Source organism: Somniosus microcephalus, unplaced genomic scaffold, assembly GCF_052327205.1.
Source record: "Somniosus microcephalus isolate GS21.2 unplaced genomic scaffold, FLI_Smic_1.0 unresolved_chr2, whole genome shotgun sequence".
NCBI classification, from domain to species: Eukaryota; Metazoa; Chordata; class Chondrichthyes; order Squaliformes; family Somniosidae; genus Somniosus; species Somniosus microcephalus.
Genome location: NW_028225180.1, coordinates 56,947,633 through 56,968,958, shown reverse-complemented (window position 1 = coordinate 56,968,958; position 21,326 = coordinate 56,947,633). Strand labels below are relative to the sequence as shown.

At 49.3% G+C, this 21,326-nt stretch overlaps 1 protein-coding gene across 5 annotated transcripts in view; it reads right to left on the bottom strand.

The window, feature by feature from the left end:
* Positions 1 to 8,038: 8,038 nt before the first annotated feature.
* The window catches only part of LOC147092685 (NACHT, LRR and PYD domains-containing protein 3-like), a 37,095-nt gene continuing 23,807 nt past the window's right edge, over positions 8,039 to 21,326 (bottom strand). For 3 of the 5 annotated variants that reach the window (XM_085975988.1, XM_085975987.1, XM_085975986.1), the window contains 5 exons: positions 14,830 to 14,916; positions 14,520 to 14,690; positions 14,207 to 14,374; positions 13,955 to 14,034; positions 8,039 to 10,940 (listed from right to left, as the gene is read on the bottom strand). In XM_085975988.1, the coding sequence (XP_085832114.1) occupies positions 10,864 to 10,940; positions 13,955 to 14,034; positions 14,207 to 14,374; positions 14,520 to 14,690; positions 14,830 to 14,916 (583 nt within the window). In that variant the 3' untranslated portion in view covers positions 8,039 to 10,863. Of the gene's footprint in view, positions 14,035 to 14,206; positions 14,375 to 14,519; positions 14,691 to 14,829; positions 14,917 to 21,326 lie in introns of all 5 variants that reach the window. The other 2 variants (XM_085975989.1, XM_085975991.1) reach the window with 2 other exon arrangements.

The following is a 21,326-nucleotide window of genomic DNA, read 5'->3' as shown; positions in this document are numbered from 1 at the left end:
CCGGCCCAGCCTGGCCCCCAGCTCCTGCTCCCGACTTAGGCCCCAACGGCCAACGACGCAACTACCGGCAAACGCGACGACGTCACGACCCCGAGCGTGATGAGGTCACCACGCTCCCCACGGCACTGCAAGTTCATTCCTCGTGGAGCTGCCGCCGGAACAAGACCTGCGCCACGGTGCTCCTCGGTTGTATTGTCCCCATGCTTCATTCTTGGAAATTGTTTGTCTGTGAGTATTTAGAATGCTATAGACGATTAGCGTACACTGCATGTTGTAGAAAATGTTTAGTTGTAACTTTTTCTGTCTAGCTGGTTAACTAGCAGCCGTATTTGATACACTATGTACAGGGCTAATTTAAAGAGAATGCCTTCCAGCTTGCTAAATGTAATTCGTTGCCAGATGTACTGTGTTGCCCAGGCGTACCTAAATTTGTGTATACATATCAATTATGCGTCTGTATACTAATGTGTCCTTCCATTTCTGTGTTGTATTTCAGTTTTACAGTAAGAATCTTTCAGTAAAGCGTTACAAGAAAAGTCAAGCCTTGTGATTTTATTGGAAGATATCGAGTTGTTCGCTATCTGTCTAGCTCTGCATAGTATCGCGTTGCGAGGGCAGAATATGAAAGATACATCTTCCGTTCTCGGACACAGCAACAAAATGAGACTTTTGATAGCTTTATAACTGATCTGAAACTGAAAGCACAGACATGTAATTTCTCTGAGCTGAAATCATCCATGATTCGTGACCAGATTGTGTTTGGTATTCATGATAAAAAAAGTCAGGGAACGTCTGTTGAGAGAAACCGAACTAAATTTGGAAAATGCAGTGAAAATATGCCAAGCCAGCGAGCTAGCTCGAAAGCACGCGAAGACTTTCAGTGAAATCAATAATGATGCGATTGTAATGAGTGATAATGCTGCTGTCGGTGCTGTGTTCTATAAAGGGAAGAAACATGGGCAGAACAGAAATGAAAAGCAAATGGAGGATGAAATTTTTAATTGTAAATGCTGTGGTTACAAACACCAGTTAAGACAATGCCCAGCGTTTGGAAAAATGTGCACAAAGTGTAATGGAAAGAATCACTTTGCCAAACAATGCTTTTCAAAAGTAAAAACAACGAAAGGGCAACAAGTTAATGTGATTGAGGACACTGGTTTAAGTCAGATTTTTTGTAGGAATGGTGTCATGTGACGATATCAAAAAAGATACAGAAAATGTGCAGCCCTCAGAAATGGACAATGCTGAACATAAAGTCAATGCAGTAAAAGTGGACACATGGATGATCCCACTGCAGATAAATGGAGCATTAGTTACATTGAAACTGGACACTGGGGCAAAAGCAAACTTAATCAGTATGAGTGACATAAAAAATATGAAAGAAAAGCCCAAAATACAGAAAAAGTCAGTACTACTGAAGAGCTATAATGGACAGAAAATAGATAGCTTAGGTGTATGCAGACTTAAAGTGACAGTCAAAGACAAAGTGCATCATCTCATGTTTTCTGTTGTGGCTGAAAGACTTGATTCGATACTAGGTGACAAAGCTTGTGAAGGCTTAGAACTGGTCAAGAGAGTCTACCGTATAAACTGTGCCATAAGCAGACCAGATGACTCAGGTGATGAAGCAGAGAGCCCATCAAGGATGAAAAGGCCAAAGGGTATCCATGTCTTCAAAAAGCTTAGTTTCTCCAAGAAGAAAGAAAAATACTTTAAGGTCAAAGAGAAGCCAAAGGAAGAAAAGCACAAAGAGGAAAAACACAAGGAGGAAAAGTCCAAAGATATAACCGCAGCAGATGTTGTTAAGCAGTGAAAAGAGAAAAAGAAAAAGAAGCCTGCACCAGAGCAGGAAGCAGTTCCGGTGGATACTCCTTCTTCCCTCAGGCCAATCTTTGGTGTTCCATTAGCCGAGGCTGCTGAGAGGGCTATGCTGTATGATGGGATCCAGCTGCGAGCAGTTTTTCGAGAGTGCATTGACTACATTGAGAGTTATGGCATGAAGAGTGAAGGAAACACTGAAACCCTCTCCAAGCAAAGATCGCAAGGAGACCTCGATCTATACAAGAGCAGATTGATGACAATGCCGCAACTGCATCTTGTCATTCACCGCCAGAACAATCTCATGAAGGCACATCAGACTTACCCATGTTGCGAAGATCCACACGTGAAGTAAAAAAGCCTGATAGACTTAATCTTTGAGTACAATGTAAAGCTTTGAAAATGTGTTGACTGTTTTGAAAATGTTTATGTTTATAGAGCACTAACAAAAGTGTTACTGATATTATCTTTATTGTTTTCTTGAAAGTTGATATATGTTGATTTTGTTAAACCTCAAAGAAAGGGGGATGTAGTGATCAATAACATGTCATTCTATAGTGGACACTAGGTGGAGCCGTAGAGCTGTATATAGCTGTATGTATAAGACTACACTACCCAGCTGTATGTATATAAGACTACATTACCCATGAGGCACTAGGCTACCCACAAGGCAACAGTCAAGATGGAAGCCTCTACAGATACTGTACCTAGTCCACATGTGCTCAATAAAAGTAGCTAGCAAAAGCTAGCTGTGGTCATAATAAGAATGTCTATTTATTAATGAACATAAGACACTTTACTTTTGTTAACTAAATGTCTGTTTGTCTGTGATTTGCGTGGAGTGGAATAAAATGAATGGAAAGATCCCACAGCAGCTTTTGCTCTGAAAACACACCAAGCACATTCCCCAGTAAAGCCCAGTCCATAAGACATCAAATGGATTATTCTGAAAATAAGTAAAAAATATGCTGGCCTAGAAATTGGGTTGGGGCGCCAAAGTGGCGCAAAAGTCGCCTGAGCGCAGGATTTAGCGCAGCGATCGGAGTAATACCGATCGCCAGAAATTCAGTTTCAGTGCCCGTCGAGGGACATGGGGCGAGGCTCGAGGCGCTCCGCGTCCCTTAGGGTGCTGAAACTGAATATCGCAGTGCTACGTGCCGCAGCGCCACATGCTGCGGCACGGCACGCTGCGGTACTGCAGGCCTTCCTCCCACTGTTAAGGGGGAGGTGCCTGCAACAGCGCAATCCCCGCTCGCGAGTGCCGGCAAATGAGCCCGGCACCAAGGAGAAGTTCCGGACTCTCGAGAAACAGCCGGCAATGCCGCGGGGGGTGGGGGGGGGGTTAGGAGGCCGGAGACGGAGGTGCTGGCAGGCGGCCGCCCCGCACCTCCACCTTAACTTGCGCCGCTGCTGGCACAGAAGGCCCCGTGAGCCGGGCGCGGGTAGCAAACGGCGCAACTGCGGCGTTCGCTACCAAATATCGCGAATGGGGCACTGCGCACACCGATGACGTCATCAGTGGCGGCGCAGCGCAACAGGCTAACGCCACCATTAGCGCCCCTCCTGAATATCGCGGGAGGCGCAGCCAGTGGCGCTACAGCCACTGCCTGCTTCTTTAGGCGCAAACAGGTGGCGCTACTAACCCAATTTCTCCCCCGCTATATGTATCTTTTTTTTTACTAGTCTTGTCCTGTTTGAGTTGGGTTGAATGGGAGAGTAGGATCCCACAACAGGAAATGCCATGAAACACTGCACAAACATTCCCCTATAAAGTCCAGTCCAGAAAAATATCAAATGGCTTGATGTATATATGGAGCCTTGCTTTTCACAACATTCTAGGTAGAAAGGCAAAGTAAGATCCCAAAGCAGTGCAATCCGGAATGAAATGATCCGATGGTGTATACTTTCTGTTTTTTCAGGCATGAGATGCAGTACAAAAGCACATGGCAGGTAACTTGAACACAGACAAGCCCTGCATACACACCAGCTTTTGCTGCCTGTCTCTCTCTCATACACACACACACACACAGGCCAGCCTGCAAAATTGCCACAAAACACTATCAGCAATGAAAGAAAGTTGATTTCTATCATTCCTCTGCTGTGTTCGGCAGTTTAAAAACAGACACTTTTCAGTATCTTATCTTTTCATTTTGCGGCCTACAGAAACAGGCTTTCTATTCTGCATCAAAAGCAAATGCTGTGGATGTGGGAAATCTGAAATAAAAACTGAAAATGCTGGAAATACTCAGCAGGTCAGGCAGCATCTGTGGAGAGAGAGAAACAGGGTTAAGGTTTCAGCTCCATGACCTTTCATCAGATTCTGGCAAGGTTCTGACGAAAGGTCTTCGACCTGAAACATTAACTCTGTTTCTCTCTCTCGCCACAGATGCTGCCTGACCTACTGAGTATTTTCAGCATTTTGTGTTTTGATTTTATTCTGCATGTTGTCTTGATTTCATGTGTCTCTCACTTCCTGCCTGCTTTGTCTTGATTTGAGTGGAGTGGAATAAAAAGAATGCAAAGATCCCAGAGCAGCTTTTACTGTCAGACCATCTACAAATACATTTTTCAGTATCTCACTGACTGACTGTCTGTCTTGAAGTGAAGTGAAATAAAGTGCAATAAAGTGATAGACAGCAGCATTACATGTGGACCAGGCCAGAATGAAATCAATAGGGTTTAATAAAAGAACAGCAGGTAATAAGACACCAGACCACATATCACACAAACACGTGCTTTTGCCCTCTCACTCTCTCACACACACACACCCTGGCCAGCCTGAAGGATGACTGCTGTGTTGGAAGATTAAAACCAAAAAGACACTTTTCAGTATCTTATCTTTCCACTTTGTGGTAGAAACAGGCTTTCAATTCTGCAACTTGCCTTTTGATTTCATGACTCTTTCTCTCACTGACTGTCTGTCTGTCTATCACTCACAGTCTCCTCCCACCCATATGGAACTAAAATTTACAGTAACATGACACACACTCAAACAGAACCTGAAATTTGCAGAAACACAAACATCCACGCACACACACACGCTCACACAGACTCTGCAATTTGTAGAAACTCACAGACACATTTATTTTGAAAGACGTTGAGCCTGGGAGTTTCAATTTTTGATGCTGTCCCTTCCTGGCTGTGCGTCCGTGTTTAATGAGGACAATCAAACAGGAAGAAGTGAAGCCGAGGCCCCAGAAATCCGGGTCCCCGAGAGGAAATGAAAGCCCGGGGGAGTGAAAAGAAGTAAATACAATCAGGAATAAATAATATATATACTTTACTTTTGTTAACTAAATGTCTGCCTGTCTGTGGTTTGCCTGGAGTGTAATAAAAGATCGCACTGCAACTTTTGCTCTGAAAACATACCAAGCACATTCCCCAATAAAGCCCAGTCCAGAAAAAAATGAAATGGATTATTCTGAAAATAATTTTAAAATTATATACTTTAAAAAAAAGGTCTCGTCTTGTTTGGGTTGGGCTGAATGGGAAAGTAAGATCCCACGGCAGGATATGCCATGAAACACTCCACAAACATTCCCCAACAAAATCCCATCCAGAAAACTATCAAATAACTTGATGTATATATGTAGCCTTGCTTTTTACAAAATTCATGAAAGAAAGGCAAAGTAAGATCGCACAGCAGTGCAGTCTGGAATGTAATCAGTATGATCTAATGGTGTATACTTTCTGTTTATTTCAGACATGAGATGCAGTACCAATGCACATGGCAGATAACTTGAACAGACAAGCCCTGCATACACTCCAGCTTTTGCTGTCTGTCTCTCTCTCTCTCTCACTCACACACACACACACACACACACGCGCCAGCCTGCAAAATTGCCACAAAACACTTTCAGCAATGAAAGAAAGTTGATTTCTATCATTGCTCTGCTCTGTTTGGCAGTTTAAAAGCAAACAGACAGCTTTCAGTATTTTATCTTTTCATTTTGCAGTCTACAGAAACAGGCTTTCTATTCTGCATCAAAAGCAAATGCTGTGGATGTGGGAAATCTGAAATAAAAGCAGAAAATGCTGGAAATACTCAGCAGGTCAGGCAGCATCTGTGGAGAGAGAAACAGAGTTAATGGCCTAGAAATTCAGTATCGCCACGTTTGGGGCGCTACAGCCGGGCGTTCGCTAAATTTAGCGCCCGGCGCAACTTAGCGCCACCTTCGCCGAAATTGAGTTGCATCGCCCCAAGAGGTTGCTGCTGCACTAAAGCAGGCGATGCACGACTATCATAAGGCGCTAAGCCGGCAAGCCGAGGCGCTAACACTGAGGGCGGGCGCAGCACAGCTGCGGCGAGTTGCTGATTGAAGGCAGACACGCTGGCACCGGTCAGCTCTTAAAGGGGGAGAGTCAATTTGTTTGGCTGGCACGCCCTGCACACTGCAGCCCTGAAGCAAGGCCTGACCATTGCTGGTTCATCAATTCTACGCCCAGGACCATGGAGAAGGCTGCTATTCTTCCAAATCCCATTGCACGCTCTTGCTGCTTGTCCAGGGTCATGGGGAAGGAGATGTACTGACGTCTCCTTCTGAAAAGGGCATTGGTCACCTGGCGGATGCAGCAATGTACCGCGAACTGGGAGATGTTGGCAATGTCCCCAGTAGCGGATTGGAAGGAGCCGGTGGCATAGAAGTTGAGAGCCACCGTCACCTTCACTGCCACTGACAGAGACGTCCTGCTCCTCAGCTGTGGATGCAGATCTCTGCAAAGCAGGTGGCAGATCTCAGTGACCACCTCCCTTCTGAATCGCAGCCTCTGAACACACTGCTCCTCAGACATGTTCAGATATGAGAACTGCTGGCGGTATACCCTGGGTGGGTAAGGCCTCCTGTGCCTACGCCTGTTGGCCCTTCTCCATCTGGCCAAGACTGGCACTCTCTCACGGTGTCTCTGAGCCCTTTGAATGCAATGGAGAAGCCCAACGTTTCCACCCATTGCAGCCCCCATTATATGTGGCGACTCAAGGCTATGACACTGAAGGTTAAATCCAAGAGCAAAGCTCTGGCCTGAAGCCAGAAGTACCTGTGCGAGCGTTGAGTCAAACCAGAAAGTTCTCTCCCTTTGTCACTCTCCAAATATCCGTCTCTCACACAGGATTGGCACAAAATGGCTGCCACTCATATGCAGGAGGAGTCCCCTTTAAATAGCACCCCCCGTGCCCCGCAGCGACTGGGAACCATTCCCCTCTACCAGTCGCTGGGGGCGACAGGCGCACAGAAGGGCAGCGCAACTGAAGTTCCGGCTCGGGGCGCACCAAGGGCGTTGCACCATGAAATTACGTCAGGAGCTGTGCGCGCCGCCACTAAATCTTGAGTGAAGTTCAGGAGAGGCGCAGATCGCGCCGGGCCCGGGCGCTAGCCACTTAGCGCCCCACTTCTCCTCCTCCTAAGGCGCTAGCGGCTGGCGCTACCAACTGAATTTCTAGGCCAATGTTTCAGCTCGATTACCTTTTGTCAGATTCTGGCAAGGTTCTGACAAAAGGACATCGAGCTGAAACATTTACTCTGTTTATCTGTATCTCCTCTGATTCTGCCTAACCTACTGAGTATTTCCAGCATTTTTAGTTTTTATTTCTATTCTGCATGTTGTCTTGATTCCATGGGGCCGATTTTCCTGGAGTCGGCAGGCGGGCTTTCAGGTGTGTGGGGGGGTAAAATCGCAAAAATAGGGGGTCGCGACCCCCCCCGCCTGATTCCCCACCCTGTCCAATTTTCACCCAGGTGTTTCTGCCCGACCCGAATGAGTCCCGGCCGCAGCAGGCGGGACTGGTCTTCAGGCACCTTAATCACCAATAATTGGCATCTATAATGCCATTTTAAGGGGCCCTTGCTATTTTCAGCCGTTTCCCATGGTAAACACGCCTGGTGTGAACCCCGCTGATGAAACCTGGCGTGAATAATATCGGATTGCTGACTATCAGCTGCAGGTCAATAAGGAAAGAGATTTAATCAGAAATCATTTGTAGGTTGCAGGACCTTGTTGTTTCAGGCTTGGGGCTACTTGTTCCAGGCTTAGGCACAGCTGTGGAAGGCTGGAACCTCACACACTTCTCCAGTGTGACCTCCTGGGAAGCCCCTCTCGCCACCCTCACTCAGCGCTTCCTCAACTGAGGCACCTACTAGAAGCATGGGAGGCCTTTTTTTCCTTCCCCTCTTGGCATTAGAGGACCTCCAGCCCCCTTCGCAAAATGACACACGCCACAACTGCAGAAGTTGCCATCAGAAATTTTATTTACAATAACCAACTGATGGCATTTTTAAAATAAACAACATTTCACCCAAGTGACTACCCATGTGACTATTAGTGCTTTATTTTCCTCTGCTGCTCCTGCGGCTGTGCAGGGGTTGAGACCTCTATCTCCGTTGGGTGTGGACTCCAGCGGGGCTCTGACCGAGGGCTCTGCAGTGGCATGGAAGTGTGAGCGCTTGGAGAGGAGCCCCCACTTCCTTGAGGTCTGCCACCAACCTCCCTCTCATGGGTCAGGTCCCCCTGAGCGCCTGCAAGTGGCTTGAGAGCACCTTGCTGCACATCAGGGGGGCCATGTGGACCCTTTTCTACAATGGCAGTCCAACTCAGAGGGCCTGCCATGAAGGTCTGGTTTCTCTGTTCAATAGCTGACCATCGCTCCTCCAGAGATATCAGTCTATTCTGAACACTCACCATGTTTTCAACACTGGCGACTTAGCTCCTCCATGGCCGTAGCCATCCTCTCCTCTACTGTAGCCATCCTTTCCATGGTGATGCGTTTATGCGGCAATGACTCCACTAAGCCTCTGCTCATGTTCGCTATGGATGCCTCCATTCGCTCCACACTCGCACGACCCTGGGGACAAAACCTTACAGAGACTCCTGCATCTGTGCATGGAGATCCATCACCTCTTCTCTTGCAGATGGACCCAGAGGCAGAGGGTCGACATGCAGCTGAGCTGAGCTGGCAGAGTCCTGCGCCCTCCGACGAGGACTCTCCACTGCTGTCCCTGTCTCCACAATCTGCTGATGCTCACTTGTGAGCTGTGAAACACCAGGTGACAACATTACTCTATGTCGCGAAGGTCCCCCCCGAGGTGTGAGTGTCTGCGCTGGTGCTGGATGCGCTTACTTCTTCTGACGCTGCGCCCTCAGAGGTTGGAGCTTCCTCTGAGGAGTCTGGCTGCTCAGCCTCTTCCTCCTCCACAGTGGGGGCGGGGGCTCTGGATGGTCCTGTGGGGGAGTAAAGGAAAGAGTTAGAGATGTGATGCCAAGGTTACATGCACATTGGATTTTGCAGATGTTCGTAAGTCCAAATGATGTAGCTTCAGAATCATAACAGCGACTTATGCTATGTCAATGAGAGAGATGGAAAACTATTCCGTCACCAGCTTGCGGGACTGCCCCGTCTCTCCTTCCCCAACTTCCGCAGCCACATCAGCCCCGACAATTTCCAGCACTCCTTCCTCTCAGGGGGTCAGGTGGGCTATTGAGGGTGGGCCTCCTCAAGTCCTGGCTCGCTCTCTGTTGTTGTGAGCTCACTTTTCCTGCAATGAGGGAGACAAGTGGAGTTTGAGTGAGAATGAAGGAGTGTAGAGATTGCATAGCATAGATACTTAGAGGGAGACAAAAGATGGTGTGAGGCTGCAAGACCAAGGGTCCTCCCTGTGTGTTGTCAGTTGTGTTCAAAGCATCAGAGTGAGAGGGAGTGTGAGGGCTGCATGGTGGAATAGTTATGTGAATGTGAGCATTGAGAGAGAATGGGTAATGGTGCCTGGATGTGGCTGTGAAGTGGGATGTGGAGGAAGAGAGTGCTAAAGCTGAGTGCTGGTGGGGAAAGGCAATGGGGATCAGTTTGAGGGTGATGGAAACTTCATACTTACCTTTCCTGTACGGTGAAGGTCATGGAATCGCTTCCTGCACTGCAGCCAGGTTCTTCTGGTGACTCCCAGCGAGTTGACATCTGCTGACACCTGCATCCATGCAGCCTTGGTCTCAGTGGGAGGCCTCTTCTTCCCTGACCTAGGGAAGAGGACCTCCCTGGGGGCCCTAACCCCATCCAGTAATGCCTGCAGTGAAGCCTCGTCGAATTTGGAGGCAGCTCAGGGTCTGGCACTGGCCACAGCTGCTGCAGGCTCCTCTGCCATCCTGTATGGTTCATTTGGAAGCCTGCAGAGGAAGCAATGCTTGCTGTGGACGTTAAAAGCACCACGAATGATGACATCATACTGTGCGACTTTCTGACTGGAAATAGTCAATTAGCAAAGGTTCCCACACGCTGGAAATGAATTGGCCAATTGAGGGAAAATTGCATCAATCAGGCAGACCCAGTTAGATTCGTGTGGGGACCCAGTTAGATTCGTGTGGGGACCCCGACATTCGGTGAACCCGACAATTCCCCACACCTGCAGGAAAATCGCCCCTCATGTGTCTCTCTCACTGCCTGCCAGCCTTGTCTTGATTTGAGTGGAGTGGAATAAAAAGAATGCAAAGATCCCAGAGCAGCCTTTATTTTCAGACCGTCCACAAAGACATTTTACAGTATCTCACTGACTGACTGTCTTGAAGTGAAGTGAAATGAAATAAAGTGATACACAACAGTATTACATGTGGACTCGGCCAGAATGAAATCAATAGGGTTTAATACAACAGCAGGTAATAAGACATCAGACCACATCTCACACAAACACCAGCTTTTACCCTCTCTCTCTCACACACACACTCACTCAGCCTGGCCAGCCAGCAGAGGGATGACTACCGTGTTGGAAGATTAAAACCAAAAAGACACTTTTCAGTATCTTATCTTTTCACATTGTGGCCTACAGAAACAGGCTTTCTATTCTGCAACTTGCCTTTTGATTTCATGTCTCTCTCGCACTGACTGTCTGTCTGCCACTCAGCCTCCTTCCCACCCACATTGAACTAAAATTTACAGTAACATGACACACACTCAGACTCTGCAATTTGCAGAAACGCAGACACCCACTTACACTCACTCAGACTCTGTAATTTGAAGAAACACTGACACCCACGCACATACATACACACTCAGTCAGACTCTGCAATTTACAGAAACTCACACTCACACATCCATTTTGAAAGGTGTGCAGCCTGAGAGTGTCTATTTTTGATGATGTCCCTTCCTGGCTGTGCGGCCATTTTTAATGAGGACAATCCAACAGGAAGAGGTGAAGCCAAGGCCACAGAAATCCGGGTCCCCACGAGGAAATGAAAGACCGAGAGGGTGAAAAGAAGGAAATACAATCAGGGATAAATAATAATATATCTACTTTACTTTTGTTAACTAAATATGTCTGCCTGTCTGTGATTTGCGTGGAATGGAATAAAATGAATGGAATGATCCCACAGCAGCTTTTGCTCTGAAAACACCCCAAGCACATTCCCTAATAAACCCCAGTCCCGAAAAACATCAAATGATTATTCTGAAAATATTTTTTTAAATATATACTTTGTTTTTACAAACGACTTGACTTGGTTTGGTTGGGTTGGTCTTAATGGTAGAGTAAGATCCCACCGCAGGATATGCTCTGAAAGAAAGGCAAAGTAAGATCTCACAGCATTGCATTCTGGAATTAAATCAGTATGATCTAATGGTGTATACTTCGTTTTTTTTCCCCTAGACGTGAGATGCAACACCAATGCACACAGCAGGTAACTTGAACTCAGTCAAGCCCTGCACACACACCAGCTTTTGCTGTCTCTCTCTCTCTCTCTCTCTCTCTCACACACACAAACACAGGTCAGCCGGAAAATTGCCACACAACACTATCAGCAATGAAAGAAAGTTGATTTTTCTCATTGCTCTGCTGTGTTTGGCAGTTTAAAAGCAAAAAGACACTTTTCAGTATCTTATCTTTTCATTTTGCAGCCTACAGATACAGGCTTTCTATTCTGCATCAAAAGCAAAATACTGCTGATGCTGGAAATGGGAATAAAAACAGAAAATGCTGGAAATACTCAGCAGGTCAGGCAGCATCTGTGGAGAGAGAGAGAAACAGAGTTAACGTTTCATCTCAATTACCTTTCGTCAGATTCTGGCAAGGTTCTGACGAAAGGTCATCAACCTGAAACATTAATGCTGTTTCTCTTGCTCTCCACAGATGCTGCCTGACCTGCTGAGTATTTCCAGCATTTTTGTTTTGATTTCTATTCTGCATGTTGTCTTGATTTCATGTGTCTCTCTCACTGCCTGCCTGTCTTGCCTTGATTTGAGTTGAGGGGAACTAGAAGAATGCAAAGTTCCCACAGCAGCTTTTACTATCAGACTTGCTCCAGAGGGAACCAACCGAGGCCTCGTCCACAGGGGGACCGACCGAGACCTCGTCCAGAGGGGGAGAAGCTGGGATGTACTTTAGAGAAACCTTTATTTAATATATTAAAACAATGAAGCAGTTATTGAAAATGTCGAGGAGACCAGGCGTGAGCTGAAGAAAGCGGTAGAGTTTTATTAACACAACACAGGGGCAACAATAACTTGCATTTATATAGCGGCTTTAATGTAATGAAACGTCACAAGGCAATTAGCAGACAAAATTTGACACAGAGCCACAAAGAGATTTTAGGAGAGATGGCCCAAAGCTCGGTAAAAGTGGTAGGTTTTAAAAAGCGTTGAGGAGGAGGAGAGAGAGGTAGAGCTGCGAAGAGGTTCAGGGAGGGAATTCCAGAGTTTAGGGCCTTGGCAGCTGAAGCCATGGCTCCAATGTGGAGCAACGAAAATCGAGGATGTGCAACAGGTCAGAGGAGTGGAGCGATCTCGGAGGGTTATAGGGACACTTGTTACAGAGTCTGACTCCTCACTGGGAGAGACACACTGTACACAGGGACACTTGTTACAGAGTCTGACTCCTCACTGGGAGAGACACACTGTACACAGGGACACTTGTTACAGAGTCTGACTCCTCACTGGGAGAGACACACACAGGGACACTTGTTACAGAGTCCGATTCCTCACTGGGAGAGACACACTGTACACAGGGACACTTGTTACAGAGTCTGACTCCTCACTGGGAGAGACACACTGTACACAGGGACACTTGTTACAGAGTCTGACTCCTCACTGGGAGAGACACACACAGGGACACTTGTTACAGAGTCCGATTCCTCACTGGGAGAGACACACTGTACACAGGGACACTTGTTACAGAGTCTGACTCCTCACTGGGAGAGACACACTGTACACAGGGACACTTGTTACAGAGTCTGACTCCTCACTGGGAGAGACACACTGTACACAGGGACACTTGTTACAGAGTCTGACTCCTCACTGGGAGAGAGACACACTGTACACAGGGACACTTGTTACAGAGTCTGACTCCTCACTGGGAGAGACACCCACTGTACACAGGGACACTTGTTACAGAGTCCGATTCCTCACTGGGAGAGACACCCACTGTACACAGGGACACTTGTTACAGAGTCTGACTCCTCACTGGGAGAGACACACAGTGTACACAGGGACACTTGTTACAGAGTCCGACTCCTCACTGGGAGAGACACACACTGTACACAGGGACACTTGTTACAGAGTCCGACTCCTCACTGGGAGAGACACACTGTACACAGGGACACTTGTTACAGAGTCCGACTCCACACCGGGAGAGACACACACTGTACACAGGGACACTTGTTACAGAGTCCGATTCCTCACTGGGAGAGACACACAGTGTACACAGGGACACTTGTTACAGAGTCCGACTCCTCACTGGGAGAGACACACACAGTACACAGGGACACTTGTTACAGGGTCTGACTCCTCACTGGGAGAGACACACACTGTACACAGGGACACTTGTTACAGGGTCTGACTCCTCACTGGGAGAGAGACACACTGTACACAGGGACACTTGTTACAGAGTCTGACTCCTCACTGGGAGACTCACACACTGTACACAGAGACACTTGTTACTCCCCAGTGCCCCATTGGGGAACATTCAGCCCCGGATATCCTGCAGAAGCAGCGCTGTGGGGCCGGGCGGCTGAGTCTCGGGACCCTGTGGCTGGGCCTCTGACCTCACAATGGGAGATGACGCTCGCCCAGCTCGAGCTGGAAACCCTTAAATTAAATTAAAATCAATCATCGGTCAAAAATGGTCAAATAATGAGTGCAGTGACGTCATCAATTGAAATGTTCACACACCCACACTCAGTCCGCGTCTTGTTCCCTGCAGAGACCTCAGGAATCTCTGTCCGGTTGAACTGAACTGATTCTCCCTCAGCCTGAAACAGATTAAAGATTAAACAGGAAATAAACAGATTGAACAGCTGTGTTAATAACAGGAAGGCTGGGGTTAATATTTCAATAACAATTACAGACAAATATTACTCAATAAAGTGACTGAATCACATTTATATTTTATTTATTACATTAAACATTAACACAAACACTCACGCGATCCACTCCAGACTGCTGCAGGTCAGTATGAGGTGGCGGAGAGCGGGGACAGATCGGTCTGTGAAGGAGTTTGATCCCAGGTCCAGAGCCGTCAGTGACCGGTTTGTACTTAGAGCGGAGACGAGATCCTCGGCACAAGGATCTGTGAGAACGACATCCTCCAGCCTGGGGATGAGAGAGAGAGAGAAATAACAGGAATCAGAGTAAATCCCCAGTGTTTATTAATAACACTATTACTGACACTAATAGTGATTTACAGTGTCAGACATCCAATTATTATAAACACAATCTCTCACAATCTGGTACTTACCACAGTTCCTGTATTTTACAGTCCGGGTTCCTCAGAGCCGCAGACAGTAGTTTCACTCCTGAATCTCCTAGTTTATTATTACTCAGGTCCAGAACCGTCAGTGACTGGTTTGTACTGAGAGCGGAGGCGAGATCCTCGGCACAAGAATCTGTGAGACCGACATCATCCAGGCTGGGGATCAGAGAGAGAAATAACAGGAATCAGAGTAAATCCCCAGTGTTTATTAATAACACTATTACTGATACTAATAATAATGTACAGTGTCAGACATTCAGTTATTATAAACACAATCTCAGAGTCTGGTACTTACTCCAGTTTCTGTATTTTACAGTCCGGGTTCCTCAGAGCCGCAGACAGTAGTTTCACTCCTGAATCTCCCAGTTTATTGCCGTTCAGTCTAAACAGAAACAGAGAGAGCAACAAACTGAATCAAAGCCCGGATCTAATATATTTTTCTCTCCCGGATATTACAGCAATCACTGAAAGTACTTCAGAACATTAATAACCCGGTTTCCCCCGCGATTTCCCTCCCTGGGCGGGTCGGGTGCGGCCGGGGTCGGTGGCGGGTCGGGTGCGGCCGGGGTCGGGTCACGGCCTCGCTCTGGAGAATTGGAGGAAGCGGGTTTGATGACCTCATTTGATGACGCGCACATTGAGTTTGAGCATTGTGATATTAATGTTCTACAGTATTGAGGTGCTGCAAACACTGACAACCTCTGCACAGAGGAGCACGGCTGCAACCAGGCTCTCCCATAACTCCCTCCATATGGTTATGGAGGGAGGCACAGCACGCAGGGAGGTTCTCTCCACTTTCAATGGGTGGGAGAGACCAGCACAGCCTGGTTGCACATATCACAGGAGGACACAAGCAGGGATGTCGTCAGGAGGACCAGGCTGCAGTGACACAAACCTTTTAATGATCTCAGTAGATCACGAAACGTTACTGTAAAGCCAATCTCAACCTCATCCTGCTGTGCCACTCATCACATCCCCATCACTCCACCTTCCCTACCCTACACCTGCACATTCTTACTCACACCAACTTACCTTGCACATCCACCCATCCGTCTTTATCTAAATTATCACATCCCCATCTCACTAGCCACCCCTCACACTCATTCTCATCCTAGTCCAATCATACCAACTAACAACACTCAAGGGTAGGCACTTGTCTGTTTTAGCCAATGTTCACGTGAAATTTCCGGTAATGTGGTGTCAAACATTGAAATCTTTATTTTCAACACTTTCCGTTCTTTGAGAGATTTTTGTGCACCTTTGGATGTGGCTTAGTGAGTTGCAGTGAATGGTGAGACATAACGGTATTCTCCACAATGTTGATGAGTATGAAAGAAATGGCTTGGGCATTGTAGGGATGCTTTATGTTGTTGGTGTGGGGTGGTGTCAACCTGGTGCATCATGTGACATCCAGGGCATGCAGTGTCAAGTGAAGTAAATCTAGCCATGGTGAGGCCATCTCTGGCGTCCCAGTCAGCAATGTGGACGGGTGTTGATGCCCTCTGTGCTGTGCAGCATCAGGTGATTGCGGAGATGGTTGGTGTGGTTGTTGGAGCTGCTGGTGTGCCTGCTGCTGGGGCCGATCGTGGCCAGATGCTGAGGACAAAGGTGAGACAGTATAAACCGTATCCATGCTGATGTAATAGATGGCAGGTGAACTTGAGATGACAGAAGCAATCTGTCAAAGTCGAAAGAGGTTGTTGCAGTGAGGGGGTACTGGATAGAGTTTGTTCCAAACACTTGCAACCTGCATAAAGCTCGATCTGTCTTCCAAATGCAGGAAGCAACAACTTGTGAGCTTGGAAAGTGAACAGCTGTGAGATGGAAGCTTTTATAGCACATTTCCAGCTGTCAATTCAACTCCCAACCTGCTTACCTGACATGATCCCCAAGCAGCGTGGACCACCTGGGCGACCTGGTAAACTCTGAAGGTGAGCTGAAAATAGTTGTTAATTCTTTGTTAAAAAGGTCATAATGACCTGAATTGCCTCCCCTGCCACTGCGTGTCAGGTCTGCTCAGCGCCGACAGACCCGACATTTGGGAAAGGTGCGTGGCGGCGGGTTGACAGTGAGGTCCCGACCCGCTGGGGAATAATTCTATTTTCCCACCCGACCCGCCACCAATCCTGGCCGCTGACTACCCGGAAAATCCCGAGTCTCACTGGGAATGAACGTGACACTGTCCAACTCCCCATATATTCAGGGACTGTCAGTAAATGTATTTACTAAATAAAGTGCCACCTGTGTGAAGCCTTTAAATGTCCCTCAGTCTGGTCTCATTCCTTGATGATCAGAATTAACCTCCTGGAGCTCAGTGACCGACCCCGTCATGTTTGGAGAAAATTACCTCATTTCAGCTGACGAATTGTGCCGATTCAAATGATAAAGCGGTGATTTCCGGTACTTTATAATCGGTGCATTACATTAATCTGTATAATATCTCGGGGTGAGTTATATTGTGAAACGGCGCTAACTGCTGCTGTAAAATCCGTCCCCAGGATTCTATGTAACGAGAGTTTATTCTGTCCCGTTACAAGTTTTAAATGTCCCTGAGCTCCTAGTTTATAGGGGAGGGGAGTCTCTCACTATATTCGCATTAAACTGTCTCTACAATTATTTCATATGTAAGTGGCCCGACAGCTTTTGGGGAATTTTCGGAAGTTCCCTCCCCGAGCAGGGCCTCACACACAGGGGGCGGATTATGGGGAATTCCCAGGTTTACTGACTGTGGTAAACCACTGTTATACCTGTCTGTATGTGTCTGTGTATTCCACTAGGTACAGTTCTGGACATGCCTCGGCTGACTCCTCCCACTATTCCAGGTATATAAGTGACTACCTCCCAGTCCCTTAGTATTCTGGACGGGTCGACCACTCGAGACAAGACCTTCATTCTTTAGTTAATAAAAGCCTGGTTGTCACTCGCTTAACCTCAGTCTTTTGAGTAATTGATGGCGCATCAATTTTATTAACTAAATTTTTTATAATGGAGAAGATCCTCACACCAGCATGCCTGGACCTGGACAGTCGGGAAGCGGACGCTTCCAACAAGTTTGCTCACTGGCTCACGTGCTTCGAGACATTCCTGACTGCCTCCACTGCGGTCGAAACGGATGCGGACAAACTGTCTGTCCTGATCTCCAAGGTGAACCACCGAGTGTACTCAGTCATCCGGGACGCGACCTCGTACACAGCCGCCCTCCAGCTCCTCAAGACCCAGTACACGCGCCCTGTGAACGAAGTATACGCCAGGCACCTTCTGGGGAGTCGCAAGCAACAATCTGGGGAATCGACTGAGGAATACCTCCAAGCACTGTCCGTGCTTGGCCGGCCCTGTGGGTGTAAGGCGGTAACGCCCACTAAGTACACGGAGGAACTGATCCGGGATGCCTTCGTAGCGGGCCACAGGTCCAACTACACCCGACAGCGACTGCTGGAGCAGAGTGACCTCACCCTCGACAAAGCCTCCGAAATCGCTCTAACGCTGGACGCAGCCTACCGGGGCATGGATGCCTACTCCTCTACACCGTGGACGCCGCGGGGAACGACAACCTGGGACACGGTAGGACAGCCCCATAGCACCGTGCCACCCCAGCCACAGCCCAACAACGGCCCAACTACCGCAGCAGTGTCCCAAAGCCAGACAGCAGTACCCCAAGGCCAGAAATGCTACTTCTGTGGCCAGGCCAAACACCCCAGAGCGCGCTGCCCGGCGAAGAATGCGACCTGCTCGGGCTGCGGGAAAAAGGGACACTACGCCAGCGTCTGCAAGGCCAAAGCCACCCCGAACGCCAGCAGCGCCGCGTGTGGGCCGGGCGAGCCGCCATCTTGGGCCCCCAACAGCGCCGCGTGTGGGCCGTGCGGGCCGCCATCTTGTGCCTCCCCAGCCATGTGCGAACCACCACAGCAGCAGCCATCTTGGACGACTCCAGCCACATGGACGCCGCCATCTTGGACACCAGCCGGGACGCAGCAGACCGCCAACCCCCCCCCATCTGATACCCACAGCGACACACCGACCCCTACGCTGGCCTCTGTTACGCTGGACCAAACGAGACCGCACCAACTAGCTCGGTCCAAAATGGACGTTAAGGTAAACGGCCATGCAATAAACTGCCTTTTTGACTCCGGGAGCACAGAGAGCTTCATCCACCCCGACACGGTGCGGCGTTGCTCTCTCCCAGTCCTGCCTGCGCACCAGCGGATTTCTATGGCCTCCGAGTCCCAGTCAGCGGACATTGGCGGCTACTGCGTGGTGACACTAGTAGTAGACGGGACTGTGTTCAATAATTTTAAACTCCTGGTCCTGCCCGACCTCTGCGCTGCCGTCCTACTGGGGTTGGATTTCCAGTGCCACCTCAAAAGCGTTACGATGGCGTACGGTGGCCCCCTCCCCCCACTCACAGTCCGCAGCCAGCAGCCTCCAAATTGCCCGCCGCGCACCAGATGCAACCTCTCCTCACTCAGAGTCCCACCCCGCCCACTGTTTGCTAACCTCACCCCCGACTGTAAGCCCATCGCCACAAAGAGCAGGCGATACAGTGCCGGGGACAGGGTTTTCATCAAAACCGAAGTGGAGCGGCTCCTGAAGGAGGGGATTATTGAGGGCAGCTCCAGCCCCTGGCGAGCCCAGGTTGTGGTCGTTAAAACCGGCGAGAAACAACGCCTGGTCATCGACTACAGCCAAACAATAAACCGCTACACCCTGCTGGACGCCTACCCACTCCCCCGCATAGCTGACATGGTCAACCAGATCGCGCAGTACCACGTCTTTTCGACCATTGACCTGAAATCAGCGTACCACCAGCTCCCCATCCGCCCTGAAGACCGCCAGTATACTGCTTTTGAGGCAAACGGCCGCCTCTATCACTTCCTTAGGGTTCCCTTCGGCGTTACCAACGGGGTCTCCGTCTTCCAAAGGGAGATGGACCGGATGGTCGATCAAAACGCGCTGCAGGCCACTTTCCCTTACCTAGACAATGTGACCATCTGCGGCTTGCAGGACCATGACGCAAACCTCGAGAAATTCCTCCGCACCGCCCAACTCCTGAACCTGACATATAACACGGAGAAGTGCATATTCCGCACAGACCGCCTCGCCATCCTTGGCTGTGTTGTGGAACACGGGGTCATCGGTCCCGACCCGGACCGGATGCGTCCCCTTATGGAACTCCCACTGCCCCACTGCCTAAAAGCCCTGAAGAGGTGCCTAGGGTTTTTTTCCTACTACGCCCAGTGGGTCCCCTACTATGCAGACAAAGCCCGTCCGCTGATCAAATCCACCTCTTTTCCCCTGACGGCAGAGGCCCGCTTGGCCTGCCACCGTATCAAGGAGGACATTGCCAAAGCCACCATGCACGCAGTGGGCGAATCCATCCCCTTCCAGGTGGAAAGCGATGCGTCTGACTTCGCCCTGGCCGCCACCCTTAATCAGGCAGGGAGACCTGTGGCATTCTTCTCACGAACCCTCCAGGGCCCGGAGACCAGACACTCCGCGGTCAAGAAGGAGGCCCAGGCTATTGTGGAGGCTGTGCGTCATTGGAGGCACTACCTGGCCAGAAAACGATTTACCCTGCTCACTGACCAGCGTTCAGTTGCTTTTATGTTCAACAACAAGCAGAGGGGCAAAATCAAAAATGACAAGATCTTGAGGTGGAGAATCGAACTTTCCACCTACAACTACGAGATCTTGTACCGGCCTGGGAAGCTCAATGAACCCCCAGATGCCCTATCGCGTGGCACCTGCGCCAGCGCGCAGATCGATAGGCTGAGGGCCCTCCACAATGACCTCTGCCACTCGGGGGTCACCAGGTTCTTCCACTTCATCAAGGCCCGCAACCTGCCTTACTCCATCGAGGAGGTCAGGACCATGACCAGGAACTGCCAAGTCTGCGCTGAGTGCAAACCGCACTTTTATAGACCAGACAGAGCCCACCTGATAAAAGCCACCCGCCCTTTCGAACGCCTGAGCGTCGATTTTAAAGGGCCTCTCCCCTCCTCCGACCGCAATGTGTACTTCCTCAACATCATTGACGAGTACTCCCGTTTCCCGTTCGCTATCCCCTGCTCGGACATGACCAGTGCCACGGTCATTAAATCTCTGAACAGCCTATTCACCCTGTTCGGTTTCCCCAGCTATATCCACAGCGACCGGGGCTCATCGTTTATGAGCGACGAACTCCGCCAGTACCTGCTCGCTAGGGGTATAGCCACAAGCAGGACCACCAGTTACAACCCCCGGGGGAACGGACAGGTGGAAAGAGAGAATGCAACAGTTTGGAAGGCCGCCCTACTAGCCTTAAAGTCTAGGGGCCTTCTGACCTCCCGCTGGCAGGAGGTGCTCCCCGATGCGCTCCACTCGATTCGGTCACTGCTCTGCACTGCCACCAATGCCACCCCTCACGAGAAAATGTTTGTCTTCCCAAGGAAGTCCACATCGGGGACATCGTTACCGCCATGGCTGACGTCCCCAGGGCCGGTACTACTGAGAAGACACGTGAGGGCCAATAAAACGGACCCCCTGGTCGAGAGGGTCGACCTCCTTCACGCCAACGCCCAGTACGCTTACATTGCGTACCCGGACGGGCGGGAGGACACAGTCTCCATACGAGACCTCGCACCCTCGGGGACCGCTGTAACCCACTACCCATTACCACCCCCCCCCAACCCCAGCAGCCGGCTCGCCTTGGACCATCACCCATGAGGACCACACTCCAGGGCCCCAGCCTACACGGGACGCGACGCCGGAAGCTCCACCACCCCTGCCGTCGCCACGTCGATCACAGCGGCAGAC